A 22188-nucleotide genomic window follows, 5' to 3' on the forward strand; every position below is an offset into this window, starting at 1 on the left:
TATCTCCATAGTGATAATAGTGTTATGCAAGAAAATGTGGTTCATCGGACTCGTCCTTAGGAGGAAATTACATAAACTAAATTATGATAGCCCTTCTATTGAGTTTAACTTAGTACGATATTTTAGAATTTTGGAAATAATTTCATAAACTTAGTACGATATTTTGGAAATAATACTATCATTTTATATACTTAAATTTATACTAAGGATATTCTTTTATTCTTTAATTAAATTTATATTCTTAAATTTAGATATTTTGAATATCTCCGTATTTACTTGTTGCAATATTATGCACTCTGAAAAAAATACACCAAGCATCATTACACGTTTACAATAGAAATTCTTTTCTTTTTTTACAGAATGAATAAGTATTTTTTAAGGAATGAACAATATTAAGAAAAAAGATATCCAAGCTCATTATTTTCTTTTTTGTTCTTCTCTAGAGTTTACTTAATACCTTGTTGTAAACATCCACGATTTTCTACTAATCATATTTTGTATTTCGACTATTGTACAGGATTATCGTTTATTTATTTTTGTGGAAGAGGAACACCTTTCGATCCACGGGTACGCATCGAAAACTTTATGTATTTTTATTTAAATTTTTAATCACACCTAATCTGGATCTTTTTGACCAACGTTTTGTTAATTTTATTCAAATTGCAATAGTAAATTTTTAATTATAATTGTAGATTGTAATTAGCATTAGATTAATTCTTTTTTTCTCCTTTTTTCTTTTCTAATTATCAGTGATTTGGAATTGTAATTAATATAAGTTTATAATTATGAGAAGTGTAACCGGACATTGGACATTGGATTTTTTTTTTAACTTTTATGATTGATTTAATTTTATGATTAACTTGTGATGGATGGTTTAATATCTTTTATTAATCGTGATTTTATCTAATTTATTTATTGATATTTGTAAATTTTAATTTTTATCATAATTAGAATTTTAATTTTAATATTTAATTAGCATAATTATAATTATAATTTTAATTTTAATATTTAATTAGCATAATTAGAATATTTTTGGTTGAAAATATATATTGTGGGCCTAAAAGATTCTACTTAGCATAATTAGAATATTTTTGGTTGAAAATATATATTGTGGGCCTAAAAGAGTATTCCCTGCATCATGTTTTCAAAATAACAGTACAACTCTCTCATATGTGGTCGGTTGTAAGTAAAATTATTTTTGCATTCCGCACTTCATAAATAAGGATTAGAGTATAGTAACAAGAATAAAATCGTTCCTTAGGAAGATATAGGTTGTTAATTTGTTTCCATAACTTATGTAAAATTGAGAGTTTTATTGTGGTTATAACTAAGTTATACTAAAGTAAGTGAACTATTATGATTTATCATGGGTAAACTATATTTTTATAGGTTTCAGCTTCCCTCTTCCCTCTTCCAACATGTTATCAACCAAATCCCAAAGTACTCATTCTCTCTCAACATCAATAATCCTAAAGCATCTTATAGCATGCTTACTCTGGTGAAACTCCTTATATCATCAAAGGCGCAAGAGACACTCTATGAATCACTTTCTTTAAATAGCTTTGTGGAAGAGTCACTCAATTTTAACCTGATGAAAACAATGGTCTTTTTAAATCGAGGTTATTCTAAGAAAGCCGATGCAAGAGCCACATAGATTTAACTTATGTTACACTTTTACACATAATTGCATCGCGATATCCCATCGTGAACAACTATGTTATGCTACTTGTAACAAGGATTTTTTCGGCAATTACGGATCTCAAACCCTAAGTTAGCTATAGATATTGATACATTCTCATATAATTACAACTTAACCAAACAAATACTCATTAATCATACATGACCTCATTAATGGTAGAAACATAAACGATATTAAATAGATTATAAATAATTAAGAATAAAGACTTCAATTAATAAGCATCTCTAAACAATAAGAAGGTTTAGTTCCTCATAGGTTTCTCAAAATCCATGGAAAATATACAAGAAAGCAAGTAAGCAAACCCTAGAGATCGTGATTATCAATTACAACTCCAAACTTTATCTCCTTGTTGTTGCAGAGTATTTGTTCACTTTTTTAGAGTCCAGTGGGTCTTCTTGTGTACTAGTATTCATGAGATTTGGGGCTTAGAATCCGTTCGGTATCGGGAAAACTCAATTTAGGAGTCAAAATGCGACAAAACATGTCCTACGATGTGTCAGGTTAGGCTAAGATCTTTGGCACACTTCTTAGCTGAATATTATTTTGTAAAATCTTTGACAAACTTGATATCCAAAGTATAGGTTCGATTGGGTCGAAATAAATAATTCCTAACCGAACTTGACTATCACATTATGTCTCAAATGGAAGCACAATTTGACTCGAATCTCTTCCCTGTCCTATCGTGTTATGTTCTTGCAAGGACTTAAAAGGATCAAATAAGAGTGATGAACAAATGTTGGCTATTTAACTTCTTCATACCCTTTGCAATACCCCATAGGTTCGTCTTATTCAAGGCTTTCCCAAATCTAAGGGCGATGAACAAACGCTGGCCCTGTATCGGTTTACTTGCCTACTTGTGTACAAAGTCATGGAGTTTACACACATGTTACATTGCAGGCCCATCTGACGACCAACATAAATAGCGAGTTGTAGGTTGAGTAAGCATCAACTTCAAATCAAGAAGGACATATCAACTGGGCATCAGGGTGATCAGTCGAAGTTTCACTGGATTAGTGTTGTTCTTCCAAAGGCAGTTAAAGATAGATGAGAAAAATTAGTAATACCTTAAAAGCTTTCTCAATGATCGAGTTCATCTATGGCCTTCTGCGTTCCGATCCTAGTTTTCTATTGGTTAAAGAAATCATATGAATCAAACTAAACCATCTAAAATTTAATGCACCAAAGAAACTTTGTTAGTCTACCAAATGAATGATATCTTTAAAGTTTTCAGTAGAAAAACAGGTAAAGAAAACTCAATATTATAAAAAAAACAAATATATATCAAAACACAGAATCAAACTCAACTTACTTACTGAAAACAAACACGATTCACTTGCGTCAATAGCATTCCTTGATTATCATTGGATCTGCAACCAATAAGATAAAACATCAAAAAGAACACATATGATTGTGTCGATCATAGATTGGGTAATTAATTAAGCAAATATGATAAAGATACAACTGAAAAGAGTAAGTGAAAGATTGAAATCGACAAAAGATAGAAAGGCATGCGAGAAAGGGTGGAAGAGGCAGACGATTAAGGTTTTGGAAAAAATTATTAGGGTTTTGAGCTTCTGAAAAGTACGGCAGGATTTTTGTTTAAATTTTTAAACTCGGTGCAATCTAAACCCTTGTTAAATATACTCGGTGGTGTTCCCGACCAAAGTATTGTTGGTGTGAAATAACAGGACAATCCTATTAGCTGAAATATATTCCGGTGGGGTCAGAAGCTCTCAGAAGAGAGCTTTGTTCAGCTTTTAACCACAACAGAGGAAAATCACCTGAAATCATATTATTAATATGGTGCCGACTTATTAATGGGCCTTAAAAGTTCACTAAATGTTGTGTATTGGAGCCCATTAGTTTCGATTATTCATAAGCCCGTTAACCCATTAGCTTAATTAAAGTATAGTTTCCAAAACATTTTTACTAATCATGAAATTTACAACTCAATTTTTAAAATTTACATGAATGTATTGTATATGTTGTTGTCATAAGGAGAGGTAGGGGATGATAGTTGTTAGTTTAGTATTTATCCATTGAAAAATGAAGGTGGCAAAAGAAAAGAGATGCCCGTGATGCATTATTGAATAATTTAAGTTCAAGCGAAAGTTGACAAGTGCATACCACATGCGATTTCACTAGATTGTAAATGTTACCTGAATAATGCAAAGAAAGATGGATGTCTCTTAAGTCTTAATGGTCAACCAAACGATTAGGATATTCTTTATTGGTCAGGGTGAGATCGGCTAAGATTCTAGATTGTCTTGCTCTTCATTCATGGAGATGCGTCTCATTACGGATGCACTTTCCAAGCCTACATTTTTTTAACAGTGTGTTCGATGGATGTCACTGCCTAAAGTACTAATTGTCTTTAGTTGCAATGATACTGATTTGGATAAAAAATCATAGACACTAAAATATAAATAAATCAATGCCGACGAAGTTTAGGTGGTTTAGTGTAAAACAAAGGGTGTTAATTTTTATTTTTTAAGTTAAAAAAAAATTATTTTTGAATAAATAAAGCTTATCCAACATCCTTATATTCAACTATTTGTTCAATCCTCCTAAGATAAAATCATGTGATTCATAGATTTCGTCATTGTTAGAAACTTATATTTATCTGTTTATATCAAACCAACCAAATGTTTCACTTTTTCCCTTTTTAATTGCATATATGAAAATGGACTGATTTCAAAATTTCACAATGTGAGTCCGGGAGTGCATCATACATGTGTATTTTCTAGTTAACTAGAAAGAAAATAGTTAGAGTATCAAACTAGTGCAAATAATGAACTTACAATAGATTTTACCTCACAAGATCAACTAGATACTAGAGAGTATCTTGATCCGTCAAATCTATGGTTTATAACTATGAAAGAAAAATATATCTAACTTGTGCTTTATGATCCCCAAGTAAAGTCTTCAAAATTTCAATATTGTTAGCGAAGAACAAAGATGTGGAAAACAACCTTATGCAACACACACAAAAATTTTCAAGGGATGGTTTGTGTAGCTACATGAAACCTCCTTTTATAGCGAATGACCAAGGATAAGTTGCTTAAAATGCAAGCCACAATCTTAGGGTCAATAGGCATCAAAATCTTAGCCACAATAGGCATAAAATCAAGTTTTTTTCGGTTTAGTTCACAAATTTTTGCTAAAAGTTTGTGTACTATTTGCTATTCATGAAATGAACCTTTAGCCACACTTTTTTTAGCTTTAGTAAATCACTCATAACTTCTTTATTATAACTCGGAATTAAGTGATTATTGGCTAGTAGGTTTCATATTTTTATTCACTATAACATAGAAACCTTTACAGTGTTAATGGTTAATACAACTAAAGTCATAGGCTCAAAACTCCTCGAATGTATATACAAAAGTATATTTTCCGTCACAGAAATTGTTCCAACGAGTGAGCACTTTGTTTCGATAGATAGAGACGTAGAATAAACAAGAGAATAAAGTATTTGTTACTAACTTTTAACAAAGTTATTCGTACATGTATTCGTGTAGTCTTCAATATCCAGTTTTTAAGGATAGCTTTGATTTTGTATTTTACTACTTAAATATAATATAGTCCGGACCTGACTTTAGTAAACTAAATCAAGAACGCGTTTTGGTATCTAAATTTGACAACTGACTTGATATACCGACGTCAGCGGTTCAACTTAACAATGCTTAACATAATGATCTAAGACGCTTGTAACTTTTGTGTGAAGGTAAGCACATGTAGAGTTGGATGTCCCTGTCAACTATTTTATAAGAGAAAATACTATTTGGAGTAACTACTACTTCAAAATGAATTACTTCAGCATAATTCGATCCACTGTAGGAGTAGTATCTACTACAAATAACGTATTGGATAATGAAAATTTAAGGGTTTTTTTTTCGCTTTATTTTGAAAAACATCTTTCTTAAAAAGGTAAAAGAAAAATAAAAACTTTAGACGGCCAAGGTGTTTTAGCAACTCCATCCTGTAGTCACTAACTCCGTCTGAATTAGATAAGTCCTTTAGCCCTTTCTTTCTAAACTTAACCAATTAATCGTTCTTAGGTTATAAATTCTCTTGTGAGTTTTCACCTGACTTACTTTTTCAACAATGAGAGTTTAGCAAGTCATGTACCATAAGTTACTCAATAACTAGGACAGTCAAAATAGGCCAGGGTCATCCGGGTACGACTGGACCCTGAACCGCATCCAGTTCCTAAATTAATGGACCTGAAATCGGACCCGACAAAAATCTGGGGTACCCTCAATTACAGGTACCTGTTAGATATTAAAAAAAGTATCAAAATATTATCAAAATTTAATGTTTTTTTTTTTTTTTAGCTTTAATCGAAATAAATTCTACAAAAAATTTATTCTTATTTCTTTATCAATATTCTAACTTCTAAATAAATGGAAAACGAAAAAAAAAATCAAAATCAAAACTAACCTAATACTTATAATTTTCCTAAATTGATGAATTCGAGAATGAATATCCGATCACCCGACAAGTATTACTCGTTTGGGCCCGATAGGATTTTGATTACAATCAGAGAATACTCGTAGGGTCCTAAATTGCTAATGGATCCAATTATAGGACTCACAACTGGATCTCGATAAGATTCAGTTCGGTTCGGGTGCCCAATAACAACCCAAGGACTCACATTAACGTAGGAAATATTATATGGTCCTAGGAATAATATTTTAGAGAGGGTCTAGTCCAATTGACCCAGTCAACTGTCTATTTGGTCTTATTTGGTAATATAAATTATAGTTTGGTCCTAAGAATTATTGTTTGGTCCTAGGCTGATGTCATGGATGATGTAAATGTCACCTTGTAGTGGCAGAAATACTCTTTTGGATAAGGACCATACATATAGTCAAAAGGTAAGAGAGATGGAATCATTTTCAGATTTACTCTCTCTCTCATCTTCTTTTCTTTTCTTTTCTTTTCCAGATCTACTTTTTTCTCTCTATTTTTCTTTTGTGAAACAAGAAACAGAGATGAAGATGTAAACGAAAGATTGAATATGTAAACGATTTTCTAGGGTTTTCTTCATCGTTTTTTGCTGCTGGTGCTACTGTTGAAGATGTAAACGATTTTTCTAGGGTTTTCTTCATCGTTGCTGCTGGTGTTAATGTTGAAGATGTGAACGATTTTTTAAGATTTTGATGTGCTACTGTAAACGATGAAGATATGTTGTTTTAAAGACGACGACGAACTGTTGTTGCTGCTGATAATGGAGAGGATGAAGATGATGAAGATGAGTTGTTGTTGCTGATGAAGAAGATGAAGATGACGGAGTTCATTTCAGGAATGAACTCTGATTTGTGATGAAGATTTTGATGTTTTTTTTTGATGAAGATAGATTTATGTTTTTCTTCATCGCTGCTGCTGCTATTGTTGAAGATGATGAATTTGATGAAGTTCATTCTTGAAATGAACTCTATTTTCTTTTGAAGATGATGATGAAAACGATGAAGATGATGAAGACGACGATAGATTTATGACAATGAAGACGATAGATCTTAATTTTTTGATGTTTGCTGCTCGTGTTGAAGATCTTGAATTTGATGTTGTTGTTGATGATGAAGAAGAAGAAAACGATGACGACGATTTCATGGATCTGTTGCTGCTGCTGCTGTTTGAAGACAACGAAGATGATGCTACTGCAATTCATTTCTACGAATGAACTCTGATTTTTATGGATTTTTTGTGTGTGTTCATGTAAAGAATGAACTCTATTTTTCTAGGTTTTTATATGGAGTTCATTTCTGGAATGAACTCTGTTTTTTTAGGTGATTATACGGAGTTCATTTCTGGGAATGAACTCTGGTTTTTTAGGTTTTTTATATGGAGTTCATTTCTGGAATGAACTCTGGTTTTTTATGTTTTATATGGAGTTCATTTCTGGAATGAACTCTGTTTTCTTAGGTTTTTATATGGAGTTCATTTCTGGAATGAACTCTGGGTTTTTTATGTTTTATATGGAGTTCATTTCTGGAATGAACTCTGGTTTTCTTAGGTTTTTATATGGAGTTCATTTCTGGAATGAACTCTGGTGTTTAGGTGATTTCTGAAAAAATAAGTAGAAATTAACAGGAGTTCTTTTTGACGAATGAACTGCTACAAAAAATAAATAGAAATTAACCTGAAAGGATACTTTTGTCCATTTAATATTTTTAAATAATTATGGACCAAACAGTAAAGGCATTTGATCAAAGGACTAAACTGACATGGATCCATCTAAAAAAGGACCAAACGATTATTTCCCCTTAAACAACACCTCAAGTTCCTACACTTTTGATGGTGGCTTACGGGAATGTCTTGCCAGACTGATCTAGTTCCTCAGTCCAAGGAGGAAGTGGATTTATTCCTCAGTCCAAGGAGGAAATGGATTTATCTCATTATTCGTGTCACACCAAGGTTAGAACTCTTATCGCAACGACGGTCATAACACCAATCGGATTCCGGGAACATATCACACCAAACGTACACCCACATTTAAGGTAGGCAATCTTATCACCCAACAAAAAGCAAACACAAATCGTTAACTATAACTGACCGTCCAACACCGGCAATACAAAAGTACAAGCGTATCGTACACTCACTTTACTATGTAAGTAAACAAAAACTACACACTTAAGTTACCACGTTTCCCCATCGAATTCGGTCCCGTCAAAATAAATAAAATTACGTCCATAGTACATAAGTTATATCCGGTATTTATATGTCTTTTCCTTAAACTTGAAACCATAGCGACCAAAAATTCTCCTCTCTCTCAATTCATACAAAAAAAAAAAAAAAAATCCTTTTTCTTCCATCTTCTTCGATTCGATTGATTTTTCGTCTGTAAAAAGATGGCTTTCGTAATAAGGCATCAACAAAGTGGTGGTAGAATGTATTATTGTTATCAATGTGAACGTACAATTTCAATTTCAGTAACAGCGTCTGATTTGGTTTGCCCTAATTGTAATGGTGAGTTTATTGAAGAAGTCGAAAACCCTAACCCTAATCCAAGCCCTTTCTTGTCATTCTCTGAAACTACTCATCCTCTTGGTGGTGGTGGCGCTGGTGGTGGGTTTCCTAACCCGTTTGCTGGTATTCCGCTATTCTCATCTGCTTCTACAACTTCTTCAATGGAGTTTCAAAACCCTATGAATCTATTTACTATGCTTGAACAACCTATGGATGCAAGGATCCCAACTCAGAATCAAACCCAGAATCAAACTCAGAATCAAAACCGATCGTCTTCTCAAAGTGGTGGTGGGTCTAATGATCCAGATGTTTTTAATCCTCTTATGTTTTTTCAGAATTATATTAATAGTATGGCTGGTGGTGGTGCCAATATTCAGTTTGTGATTGAGAATAATCCTATGGATGGTGAGCTTGGTGGTGGTGGTGATGGAGGGTTTGGTCTGCCATCGAATTTAGGGGATTATTTCTTGGGTCCTGGGCTTGAACAATTGATTCAACAGTTAGCAGAAAACGATCCCAATAGGTATGGAACACCACCTGCTGCCAAGACAGCAATTGAGAAATTACCAACTGTGAATATCACTGAGGAAATACTATCATCTGATTCTTCTCAGTGTGCTGTGTGTAAAGATGAGTTTGAATTAGGGTCTGTTACTAAACAGATGCCCTGTAAGCATATCTATCATCCTGATTGTATCCTGCCTTGGCTGGAGTTGCATAATTCTTGCCCTGTTTGTCGATATGAATTGCCAACTGATGATCCAGATTATGAGCAGCGAAGTCGAGAAACTGCAGAGAATCCTTCACGGGGTGGAGGGACTGGTTCTGGTGATGCAGTGCCTAATACCCCTAGAACAACTGAGAGGAGGTTTAGGATTTCACTTCCTTGGCCACTATTTGAACAGACACCAAGGGCAGGGACAAGTGGCAGTGGGGTTGACAATACCAGCAACAACAACAACAATGATGGCAGTAGGAACCCGGGTAATCAGGGAAGTGGGGATGTTCAACCCAGCTTTGAAGAATTGGATTGAGGATTTTAGGTATTTTTTTTACCATTTGTGTTTTTTTATTTGTTCTTGACTCATTGTGTCTGCAAGAACTTTTGAAATTTGGAATCTTTATGGGATAGTGGTAGAATGCTGAAGCACCAAAGAAGACCTTACATGCATTGTCCTTTTTCTAAGGAGGTGCATTGCTGACCATGCTGTATCTAGTTTTCAACCACGTGAGGGATATTTGGATCAATAAATGAATTTTATGACTTGAAAACGATCTTTAAAAAAAAAAAAACTAATTGTAGTTTGCAGCAGTGTGGGTGTGTGAGCATCAAATTATTCCCACTGATAGTTAAAGTTCAAATAGAATTATAACCATGCACTGATTATACTCCTCTTTTTCGTTGTCATTCAAACCTAAGCTTATTTAATGTGAGGAATATACCATTGATTCTGCACCCAGTGTATTAGGTATATGATATTATAATAGAAGTAGCGCTAGTGCACAAGTTGCACAACTTATAGTGTTCTCACTTCAGACTGACTGAAACAGTTATTGAGATACATCTATTTTATTTGGTTAGTGATGCAGTTGTTATGTAGGACAATAGTGAGAATTACAGTTACTGCTGGGGTTCATGGCTCTATGGAGTGTTATTCCTTTGACTTTTGATCATTCTGTATTCGGTATATTCTACATAGTTGATGTCTCTTGGTTAGGATTAGGATCATGTCGATTAGAAATTATTTCTGAACAAAATATGTCGAGCGCATATGTCAAACAAAGCATTGATTCTTCTAGGAATAGTGAAGCGGTCGTCTGTGGTAGCCGCCTTCATTCTCTTATTAGACTATCAGAGACAGGTCAGCCAGGTTATCACTTTGAGCGTAGGGAACTGCAGCGTACACACACATGAACTATTCTACTTAGTAACATGCATGTTGTGATTCTTGATATATGGGAATCACTAATTCAGTTTAGGGCATTTCAAGGAAGCTAAATACTATCACCTTAGTTACAGATGAAGCCATTTTCTTTTTCTTTTTTATGTATTGAGTCTGATGGTGCAATGAGCCAATGACAAAAAACTAAACTAGTTGGACCAGTTAATTATTCTGTTTTCTTGTTGCTTAAACATATCTTCGTATCTAGGCTATTGCTTCCTATCATATCTTTGTATGAACTTTCCTTCGTAACATATATTCATAACAATAACATATATTCACAACAATATCGCGGTAGCCTATATAAGTCATACTCGATCAATTAAACTAAAGTTTTGTATTACAAGTCATACTCATCAATTAAACTAAAGTTTTGTATTCATGGTTAGACAAGCATGTGTAATCTCTTATGCAAGAACAGCTAGGGTTTTCACATGGTTAGACAAGCAAATTGCTTGTTATTCAATGTATAAGGTGTTAGACTTGTGAAATCCTAATTTAGACTTATAAAGTTTTGTTTTGTAGGAGAAGCTGAATTTATGGCACTCACTGGCGGAGTCAGGTGTCTTGCCAGCTTCTTTATGCTTGGTGAACTTGAGAACAGGTTTTTCAGTTGTAGTTGCGGTACACACAAACCGTTTCTCTTCATGTCTGTAAGTGGATGAACAACATGTAAGGAAAGGGTTAATATACACAGTTAAATATTGCGGTAGTTCAAAGTAGAGTTTATGTTTCAACCATCTGCGGAGTTTCTTTTGTAATTTCAGCATTCGTTATGAATGACGCTTTTTTTAGCCATATGCATTTGTATCGTTATTGTTCATAGCCATCAAATCGTAAAATGTTTTCAGTTTGTGCTATGAGCTTTCTTTCTCTAATTTCGTTGGGTTTCTATGAAATCTCTCCTTACAACTGTATGTTCTGGATCCGTACGGTACGGTAGAACAATGCTGCATGTCTTTGTGGGCTTTTGGTTTATCAGTAATTTTGTAGGAGGATCAGGAGCTTTGCTAGTGAAGATGGTTGTGTATCAGGTGTTTTATAGCATTGCATAAAGAACCTTGCGCACTCCAGGCTGCTGTGATATTCTTGGTCCACATTTTCTCCCAACAATCGAACATCTTGTTCATCTTGATTGTGCGTCTTCCAGAATTGGAATGCTGTTACCCCCGAGTAAACAGCTGGGGACGGCACGATCTGGGGCCGTAGGTCATGCTGATATGCACAAGCTTTTAGCTTGGAAATTCATCTTACACTGTGGTTATCTCAATAGGTTCGTTTCCGAGTTCAAGGCAACTCAAGCTTGTTTGATATTTTGCCACGACAAAATTACAGAGATAGGTTAGTCTCGCTCATTTTTTTTAGAACCGAGTTCATACTAATATATTTAGAACCGAGTTCATACAAACGACCCTAAAAATCAAATTGGAAAAAGTTTAAACGTGAGTGGAGATTACGATTCATGAACGGATTTGCATCAGTAATGCTTCTACTAGATAGGTGTAGACAAGGTGTAAGTTTGAGTGGTGTGGATTAGAAAACAGTTGTTTAAATGGTGGAAGTTGAATTCCTCTAGTTAAGAAAGATCAAATAGGCCCAACCGACCTAAGTAATCATACTTTTTCTGCAGTGACAAGTCGCCTTAAACGGAGATTTTTACCTTTTCACATCGTATGTATAATTCTAATTACGATTGTACTTCGATTGCGTACAGTACAAATTTAGTACTAACGTGATCAAACCTCAAGACACGTCAACTTCTCTGATGTTTTTTTTCCGTGAAAAACACAAAACCCTTGAACGAAAAAGTGAATTCATTTCCAAAGAAATGAGATTTTGTGGTGAACCATACAGAAAATTTTTAAAACAAAAGTTTATGCGCAAGACGAGGTTTTGTGCTCGGCACACTTGTTTGATCATTTTTGATAAAGAACATAAATATAAAAATGATGAAACAGGAGGAACTGTAAATTTGACTGAGGTGATTTTTCATTGTTAATTAAGAGCGTTTCTGGAATTTCACATTGTTGTTTAGCTCATTTAACCTGTGTCACATGACTCGCATCAGTTACATAGAGCACTATGAATTGGCTCGGTTTTATGTACAAATAAGCTGGTTTTATGTACAACTTACACCTGAAACCCGTCTATTATTTTGAAACGGAGGAATTATCATATAATTGATTCGGTGGGTAGTTTCTTTTACCTCGTTATCAAGATCTAGATCAAATCTTCCAAGACTACTAATAGGGGTACCAAATCGCTTGGAGGTGTACCTGTCCCTTGCCAATACGTGAGTTTCTACCACCACCCATGTAACTAATTATTTTCCCTTAATGAAAACCAACACATGCTTAAAAAAATGTAGACAAATTGTAACTTTTGATTAAGCTGCTGCTAATTAAACAAAAATCTTATCCTCAAGGTACAAAAAAGAAGAAATGGTCCTACTCCGACGACAATATAGTAAAATAATGCAGCAGAGGGTGCCATTTGTCACAAGTAATCGTGTGATGGTGCGTGGGTTGTGCAAAATGGGTCCCACAATGACAAGTTGGGCACACTATCTGCTCCCCCTCTCCCCTTCTTTGTATATCTGTAAAGAGAAGGAAAAAGAATGTTAAAAGCAATCAGCAAACATACGAACACCACAGATTAGACAGAGTCATCTAAAATGCATTTCTAGTCAGGTACAGCACGTGCGGATTAAGCGTGTTTGACAGGTGTGTATATTAAAATGGTATGTCAGTGTCACTCTCACCTTCTGTCATTTGCCAAGAAAAAACAGCACGGATCTCAGGTCCTTATCTGGGTTCAGAAAAATCAGAACCTGGTATTACATTTGCCCTTACATTCACAAATAAATTACCTAAAATGCCATTTGCAATAATATGGGTCTACTCTACAAAAACATTAGTGGCCGGATCGGGTGTGACGTTGATGGGTGTAGTACTAGTACATTACAGGTCCGATTGGCGATGAAGATGATACGTTGTTGGGTGACATTACTTCGTGGTCATTGCATTTACAATGGAGCAAATTTATTAGACGGGATAAATTAGTCCTTTTTTTATCCATTTATGTCGACGATATTAAAAACATTGGTGCACAAATTATTGGGGGGGGATTACCTATCTAAAAGATATGTGTTTGTACATATAATGACATCTAAACAGCAAATCACTTGGTGAAAACTGACACTTGAGCTGGAAAATTTCATGGCTGCTAATGGGGATATCATTTTGCTTGGGGGTGTACCAATTTCTTACCAAAATATGTTTTGTCTTATCTGTAATTTGGTACACCGCCAAGCAAAATGGTAACCCTCATCAGCAACATTGGAAAATTTGTCATCAATTAAGCACTATGGGAGTTTTGGAAACGACCTTGCTACATCTAGTCCAACAGGGGCTAGTCCAAAATTTGGACAATAGGTGTCACAATCTTAACGGTGAAGAGTGGAATGATTCTAGCATTGGGATTGGTAGTGGGGTGAAGATGGAAATGATCAAAGGTCTGTATTAATAGTCATATATCTGGACTATGTTAGTTGTTCAAGTTATAGACTAGGTTTTTTGGGACCATGGTTTTTTTGGGGGGACCTTGGTTTTTTTTGGGGACCATGGTTTTATTTTGGATAAAGACATTAGAAGTAAATCTAGGTCACCCCTTATCTGGATATTATATTAATACCTAAATTACCCTCCTGATTAATTTTGGGTGATGATTAGTTAGTGTTAATAATAGTTAGTGTAATGATTAGTGAGATGATTAAGTTAAAGATAATTAGTGAGATTAAAAAATCAGATGATTTTTTATTTAAAGAAGTAGAATTATTGAGAGAGTAAAGTCAGAGAAGATGAAGAAGGAAAACATGAAAAACGATGGATTTTACCAACCACAACCGGAGGAAGGGTATTTGGGTACCCAGGTGTGCTTCAAACTTAGATAATGTTGGTTGAATTGCTCCAAACTTTCAAAAAAAAATGAAAATTTTTATGTAGATTTGGGTCAGTTCGATTACCATATGTCAAGAACATGTAACCGAACACACCTGAAAGTGTAGTTCGGTTACGTTTTCCAAACACGCAGGTTACCGAACTCGCTCGTTAATTGAGATTCTGGTCGTACAGTGTAATATTCGGTTACCTAGGATAAAATGGTAGGTAACCGAACTTTGAACTTAACAATTTATTTGGGTACATCTTGTGTGTTCGGTTAGTTCGCAAACTTCAACGCAACCAAGTTTCCAACCGAACTGCAGGTTAAAAGTAACCTAGTGTTAGAAGTTCGGTTAGTTCGCAAACTTCAACATATTTTGCGAATCAACCGAACCAGGCTTATATATGCATATATGCAATTAGGCAAACGTTCGGTTACTACGAAAGATCGGTGATATCCTTATTTTGCGAAGGAACCGAACTTATGGACTTCTGTTGTTCTAATACAAGGAGTTCAGTTAAAAGTATTTTTTACGAATCAACCGAACTCTATTGGCTAAGTTCGGTTACTTTGTAGTTTTAAATTTTTTTGCGAAAAAACCGAACTCTATCGGCTAAGTTCGGTTATTTTGGAACTCAAGATAGTGGCCACAACAACACAGTTCGGTTAGACTGGATTTGTTTTTTTTTCGGTTCTAAGGGTGGAGTTCGGTTACTTTGTAGTTTTAAATTTTTTTGCGAAACAACCGAACAGAGAGTTCGGTGACTTAGTTTTAAATCCAATAGCACCGAATTGTTCTTCGTGTTCTTCATTTTCAAGAAGTTCGGTTAGTAAAACCCTATTTTTGGAAAATCGGCCTAACCGAACATGGCTCTGTAACTCCTACTAAAACCCTATTTTGATGATTTCTATTCGATTGAAGCAATCAAAATCAAATTAAAGTGAAGGGTTTGTTGGAAAATACCTCCGGAGTGGTCCCATGGCAGAATCAGGCTGCGGCTGGCGTCTTTTATACTCGATAAAATTATCATGTAACAGAACTTAATTGTGATTGCATTGATGTTGTTACATTTCTTAAATAGGCGGTGGTGGTGGTGGTGGTTGGTGGTGGTGATAATCGAAGGTGGTGGTGGTGGTAATCGGCGGTGGTGGGCGGTGGTGGTGGGAGGAGGTGGTTGGTGGTGGTGATAATCGGAGGTGGTGGTGGTGGTAATCGGTGGTGGTGATGGGAGGAGGTGGTGGTTATATATATTGGTGGTTATTAGGTTGGTTTTAAATTAAATTAGGTTAAGGATAGGTTAGTTATTTCAACGTTTTAGAACACCCCTTATCACTATAGGGAAGGTGGCCTAATAAAACCATGCTCCCAAAAGAACCATGGTCCCCAAAAAATCGTTCTTTCCTTTTGGAAACGGACAGGGCTACATGCATCAAATAGTATCTTGTGGGAAATGGTTGGCCAAGTGGTGGTAGTCCTAGAGTGACTTGTTGATATACGGGTTTTGGGTTGATCCGAAACCAGAACCCAATCCGATTATTATAACCGACATAGATGCCATAATTTGGTTCGAATTTCACCGACAAATGCTTATATCCTTTGAAACGTTACTACCAGATGGTGGTAGCCAGCGATACAATGACCTTTTAGATAGACCAAGGTAACCTTGCATCTTTATCCATAATTACAAGTCGCATCCTTCAACAATAAAATGCACCGAAAGGGTGCTTAATTGTCCGATATCCCTTACCGGACTTGTTGAGGTTGGCTGGCTCCTGAGCCTACTTTTTTGATAAAATAGCCTGTAAATTGAACTGTTGCCATTTTGCCAACCCTAATTCTTTGCTGTCTCCTTACAACTCGGATTTCCCCTATCAAAAATCTTGATATCCAACAAGTTGAAGCTTACGGTCTTTCGGTACTCTAGACGAGTCGCGAAATTAGGTGGGAGGTGCATGATCAAGACAAGACCAACTAAAATAATGCAAAAAGTATGATATGCAAGTATATGTTTACACAAAAAAAAGAGGATAAAGTACAGAGAATATCGTATGCAAGGATACACCGATTGGGCAAAAGTTACAAGAAAGGGTTAGTGAAAGCTTTTAGAGTTTTAGACGATCATTTGCTTTTCTAATTACAAATAATACCAAAAAGATCTCAATTGCCAGCCATAATCTCAAAACAAAGGAAGAGAGCTCAACGAGAAGAGTAAATATTGCTTGGTAGAGCTCATCTCTCGGAGGATTCTTTTGGACTTTGGATGGCAGAAGCTGTTCGTTTTACTGCTGCTCCAAATGGAAAAAAGTAAATTCACCTTATAAGGGCTATAGTAAAAAGAAAGAAAGAACTGGTGTTTTCACTGGTCCGCAAACACTTCGCCAGAGCCGTCAGTCAAACGTCAATATGGGACCCGCATGCTTTCACGTGTTTTGAATAGATATTGGTCCCCAACGTTGACGGCTGCTCAAAGTGCAAGCCAGCAAATTTGTACTCCAACTAATATTTTTCTCTTCATTTTTCTTCTTAGCACATTAGTTAATTGATTTACGAGAATGAAATCTGATATGCAGAAGACGTGATTATAAATGATTGACCGCCATTTAAGAAACGGGCCCATTCTTTGACTTGAATCGTATTTTCCCGGCGGCGAAATCATGGCACCGCCGTCAGGCAAAACCAGCCGGAAAACATCATGAACGATATGTGAGTTCTCGATCTCTTGTTCTCGATCTCTTTAGACCCACTGTTCTTGACTTTTAAGTCACTGGACCATCTTATGAAACACAGTCTCTGAACCGCATCCAAGTTTACCTCCTAAATTCGCACATATGCACCCACCAAATCGACCATTAAGAATCACGTGTATGTTAATCTCAAAACTTTCATGATTAGTGGATTACACTGTCTGCCTTTCCATCTAATCTAATCAAATTGCTAATCCCAAAAATGCTTTATCTAAATTTTGTTTTGCTTTTGCTAAAAAGGACATAAACGGAAAATCAAAAAACAAACAAAAGTGGCATATTCTGTAAATGACAAGTCAACAAGTGTCAGTTCAGACGACTGACTGACTTCACTTCACTTCCAATTTCATCACTGTAACAGTAATTACCACCACCCACCCTAGTTAGCGATTCGGAATTCGGCAAACGGAACGGCAAACATACGAGTATTATACGGTTTTGTAAAATTCAGATTCGGTCCAAAATTCGGTCAACGGAACGTGATTCGTCAGTAATTCGGAACGGCATACGTACGTGTATAATTCGATTTATAAATGTGAGTTCGATTCTGAAAATTCGGTATCTATATATAACAAATAATTTGTATTTATAAGGTCATAGACCAATTTTTATGCATATGTGTGAGTTATTTAAAGAAAAAATAAACTTAATATGATGATATTAATAATATATACAACATTAGTTATCCAAGAGGACGTCGTATGCTGGTTTAGATGCTTGGTTAGTGAGTTTGAGATCTCTCTCACCTTCATCTTCAAATCTCTTCAGTCGTTTTTGTTTCATAAAAATTACAACACGTCTAATATTTGGTCGTGTATGCTCGGGAGGCAGTAAAGCCCAAAAAGTGGAGTCTTTGAAAAGTAAAAGCTAAAGAATTTATGCCGAATTAAGCGGACGTATCATTCGGGATACGTAAAATTCGTGAACGATTCGCGAATAATCCGGGAATACCACGTAATACGCGACTTGGATTCGGAGTTGCAAACGTACGCGAATAAGACGGTAAAATTAGTGATACGGAAAGATTCGCCAATGACTGACTAGGCCACCCACCACCACCGCATTCAGATATGAGAAAATTACAAAAATAAAAAGGAAAAAAAAAAGAAAAGAGGAAAAAAAGAAGAGACTCGAGACTAGACCCAGAGGTTTTAAGTGGGCCCAAGCTGGTGGGGGCGTGGTAAAGTAGGTCCCACAACCCCATGTGCCCTTCTCTCTGTCTCCACCCGCTCCTGCCGCTCAATCATTAGACCTCTTTTTTCCCTCCATTTCTCTCTCTGTTCACAACTCACAACTACTCACACAAAACAGCTCATTCCTCCTCCAGCAAAAAAAACCTACTCACTCTCACTCTCTCTCAAAACTCAACTGAACCCTGAACAAACAAAAACAGAGAGAAAAGAAAAGGGTTTCAAATTTTCCAATTTCCAAATCAAGCTTCGAAAGACTCAAAATCCATGGCTACAACAGATGGAATTGGTCATGGAGGTGTTCTAATAGACCCATCATCAAGACAACAACAACAGCAGCAGCAATTACAGCAACAACAAACAGGAACTAATACTACTAGTGGTACTAATAATGGAGTATTAGCAGTGAAAAAGCCACCAGCAAAAGATAGACATAGTAAAGTAGATGGAAGAGGAAGAAGAATTCGTATGCCAATTGTATGTGCAGCTAGGGTATTTCAATTAACACGTGAATTAGGTCATAAATCTGATGGACAAACAATTGAGTGGTTACTACGTCAAGCTGAACCATCAATTATAGCTGCTACTGGTACTGGTACTACTCCTGCTAGTTTCTCTGCTGTTTCACTCTCTGTTCGTAGCTCTAATACTTCTTCTATGTCTTCTTCTTTAGATCAAAAACCTATTAATATTAATCATAATAATCAAATTCTTAATCCTACCCCTTTTTTACTTGGTAAGAGAATTAGACTCGATGATAATAACAACAATGATATCGAAAACCATAATCATAATCATGGGGATGATCATGATAAAAATGATAATTCTAATGGTGGTGTTAGTGTGACAACTGCCATGGCTGCTGCTGCTGGTGGGGGGTTTTGGGCTGTACCTGCTAGACCTGATTATGGTCAAGTTTGGAGTTTCTCTGCTACACCTGATATGGTTTTACCTACTCCTGCTGCTTTGATGGCTTCTCAACCATTTATGTCTGCCGCTAGGTTTAGCCAACAGCATCAACAACACCAACAGCAGCAGCAACAACAGATGAATGAAGCTGCTGCTTCTGGGGTTAGACTTGGGAATTATTTTCCAGTTGGTCCAGTTACACAAGGTCATCTTAATTTATTAGCTTCGATGTCTACTCAACCAGCTTCTTCGGGTGGAAGAGATGATGAACCTCGTTAATTAAGAATTTGATTTGATTTCATGGAAGTTGTTTTGTGTGTGTGTGGATCAAGTTAGGGTTTTAGAGTATAAATTAGGGTTTTCTCTTTGATTTCTTCTTTGTTAGGTTTGGTCATTTGGGGGAAGAAAAAAAAATCCAGGAATTTTAGTGTATGATGATCTATCAAGAATTATATCAAATTTAGGGATTTATTTATTATAGTTCCAGTTACTAGTACGGCCATTATTACTTCTTCTACTACTACTTCTGATGTTGGAAATTGGGGGTTTTGTTGGAGAAGACTAAGAGAAAAGATTTGCCTGAAATTGATGATTTGGGATGTTTTTTCTCCTTCAATTTTTTTTGCTATGAAGAATTGAATGAAGATTGGGATGTTTTTGAGAATTGGTGGGTGGAATCCTATGTAGCGTACTGAGTATTCAGAAAGGACTGCAGAAGTGTCAATGGAGAAGAAATTTGGTTTTACAAATTGTAAAACAAAATTGACTACTTTTATTGGGTGTTGAAATTCTGGGTGTGATCTTCATTCAATTTCATGGTTTCAGATTGAAATTCCATCCATTCAGTGAGAAGAAATTAGGAATTTCTTTTGGCTCAGTGGAATTACCAAATTACAGTACTTTTGCCTTTGTTTTCTCTCACTCTCTATCTAGCTCTTCGGTCTTGCTCTGTATGCTGGTGAAGCAGGGTTTAGTATATGGCAATGGTTGCAGAAATTATCTTGTGTTCAATGCCTAGAAGAACATATCACTATTTTTAATCTGTAATATTTTTATAGCAATTTTTATTGGATTTATAAGATAATCATCTCTGTATGTAATGGATTTGTTTATCATGTCTACCCAGTGTGAATAAGAAAAAAGTATTTATGTTCTATTAACTATTATACTTCTTTCCACACCATTAATGGTTTTATCAATGTACTCTGCAATTTCCCCAAATTAGAGCATGTACACTTATTTCTTGATTGATTGCATATTATTTACTGTACTCTTAAGTTGTATTCTGATGCAAAATGAGGTTTTCAGAAGCCAGAGCTTCACAATTGCTAATGCAAGGATGCACAAAACAGAACCCGGTCTTTCGGTAAGTCTAAGTTCTCGGTATGAAGATATTGTCGAGCCTATTTATATTTAGGCTAACATTCTGCATTGCTTCTCACACTGAGCCAATTCATGTACTGAGGCATGTTCTCCATTGGAGTTGACGGGTTACTTGAGAATTCACTATGGCAATTTAACATTAAGGTAAGAAGACAAGAATGGAATATCATTTTAGATGAATATTTTACTTTGTATATACTAAAACGGTGTAATGTGAATTACGAACCTGGTAACAAGGAGTTGGTAAATTGTAGGACATATCGAGATGGATGTGATACCTGAAACAATCATATTTTGTTTTGAATCTACAAAATAATATTAATGGCGCGCGGCAGCTCACCAGAAGCATTAATGTGTTCTATATTTCATTTCTGTCAAAATTGTGGATCTCCTAAAGAACAACCCCCTGGTATCGTGAAAATAGCAACCGGAGCTTTTCACATCTTCTTGATAAATAACTTGAGCATTAGACTAACTTGAACCGCTAGATTGGCTAAAAAGTGTTGCAAATCAAGAAAAAAGTGTGGGGAAAAAGTTACACTATTTTTGGATTATTCTCTCTCCTAGCATTTGCTCGTAGTCCAACTATCAGCGAGATTGAAACGCTGAATGGTTCGGCGTTCAAAAAGTGACCAAAACGCTGAATGGTTCGGCGCTCACAAAAATCTAACGACCGAGATTAAAACGCTGAATGTTTCAGCGCTTAGAAAGTGACCTAAACGCTGAATGGTTCGGCGCTCAGTGGTTCCAGATGACGTGGACTGCTAATCTCGCTGCTAGATTAGCACTCCCATAGGACTTAGGAGGTTGCCCTATCTGACGTGGATGGCCAATCTAGCCGCTAAATATCTAGCCCATAGGACTTAGCCTTATTGCTTGCCGCAAGCGTGACTCAAATACACAAATTCTAGTTTGGTCGTTCGTTATAGGAAACTGGTTTTTGGAGACCTGTAAATTGCAAATCGACCAGTCTTTCGAGTAGCTAGTTTCTTCAAGTGATGTCAAAGAATCCAGTAAATCAAGCACCAATTACAGTGATCTGGGGAGAGAATTCCTCAACATATAAGAGAAACAAAATCTCGAAACACTTGGGAATGTCATGTTTTTATAAGCTGATAACAGTGGCGGAGCTGACCCATGGCAAGGGTATACAGTTGCCTACCCTGTCAGATGGTTCCCAAGCCTAAATTTACTTATGCCATGCTTTTTTTTTTTATGCCAAGTCTAATATTTTTCCTGCCGTGAAACAATTTTGCCTCCCTATAGGAGATTTTCTTGCTCCGGTGCTGGTTGATAATCACTAGACATGAAGGATCTAATTCAGAAACAGAAGGAACAAGAAAAGAAGGCAATAGGTGCTAGTGATATGAAATAATGCAGGCTTAAGATTTGTTCCTGAATGTTTCTT

At 35.8% G+C, this 22188-nt stretch overlaps 2 protein-coding genes across 3 annotated transcripts; both read left to right on the forward strand.

The window, feature by feature from the left end:
- The first annotated feature begins 8430 nt into the window (after positions 1–8430).
- LOC113299588 (E3 ubiquitin-protein ligase RING1-like) lies at positions 8431–11510 on the forward strand. 2 transcript variants are annotated; one of them, XM_026548638.1, is made up of 2 exons: positions 8431–9711; positions 11124–11510. In XM_026548638.1, the coding sequence occupies exon 1, from the start codon at positions 8551–8553 to the stop codon at positions 9700–9702; it is 1152 nt and encodes a 383-aa protein (XP_026404423.1). In that variant the 5' UTR covers positions 8431–8550; the 3' UTR covers positions 9703–9711; positions 11124–11510. The 2 variants fall into 2 exon arrangements, with proteins under 2 accessions (XP_026404423.1, XP_026404422.1); XM_026548637.1 differs by having other exon boundaries at positions 11137–11504.
- A 7062-nt stretch (positions 11511–18572) lies between these two features.
- LOC113299589 (transcription factor TCP7-like) lies at positions 18573–20557 on the forward strand. Its single transcript, XM_026548639.1, has one exon. The coding sequence runs from the start codon at positions 18756–18758 to the stop codon at positions 19674–19676; it is 921 nt and encodes a 306-aa protein (XP_026404424.1). The 5' UTR covers positions 18573–18755; the 3' UTR covers positions 19677–20557.
- The last annotated feature ends 1631 nt before the right edge of the window (positions 20558–22188 follow it).

This window comes from Papaver somniferum, chromosome 7 (genome assembly GCF_003573695.1).
Source record: "Papaver somniferum cultivar HN1 chromosome 7, ASM357369v1, whole genome shotgun sequence".
Lineage (NCBI taxonomy): Eukaryota > Viridiplantae > Streptophyta > Magnoliopsida > Ranunculales > Papaveraceae > Papaver > Papaver somniferum.

Coding starts and splice junctions, on each gene's coding strand:
- LOC113299588 (XM_026548638.1), top strand. CDS start 8,551: ATGGCTTTCGTAATAAGGCATCAACAAAGTGGTGGTAGAATGTATTAT.
- LOC113299589 (XM_026548639.1), top strand. CDS start 18,756: ATGGCTACAACAGATGGAATTGGTCATGGAGGTGTTCTAATAGACCCA.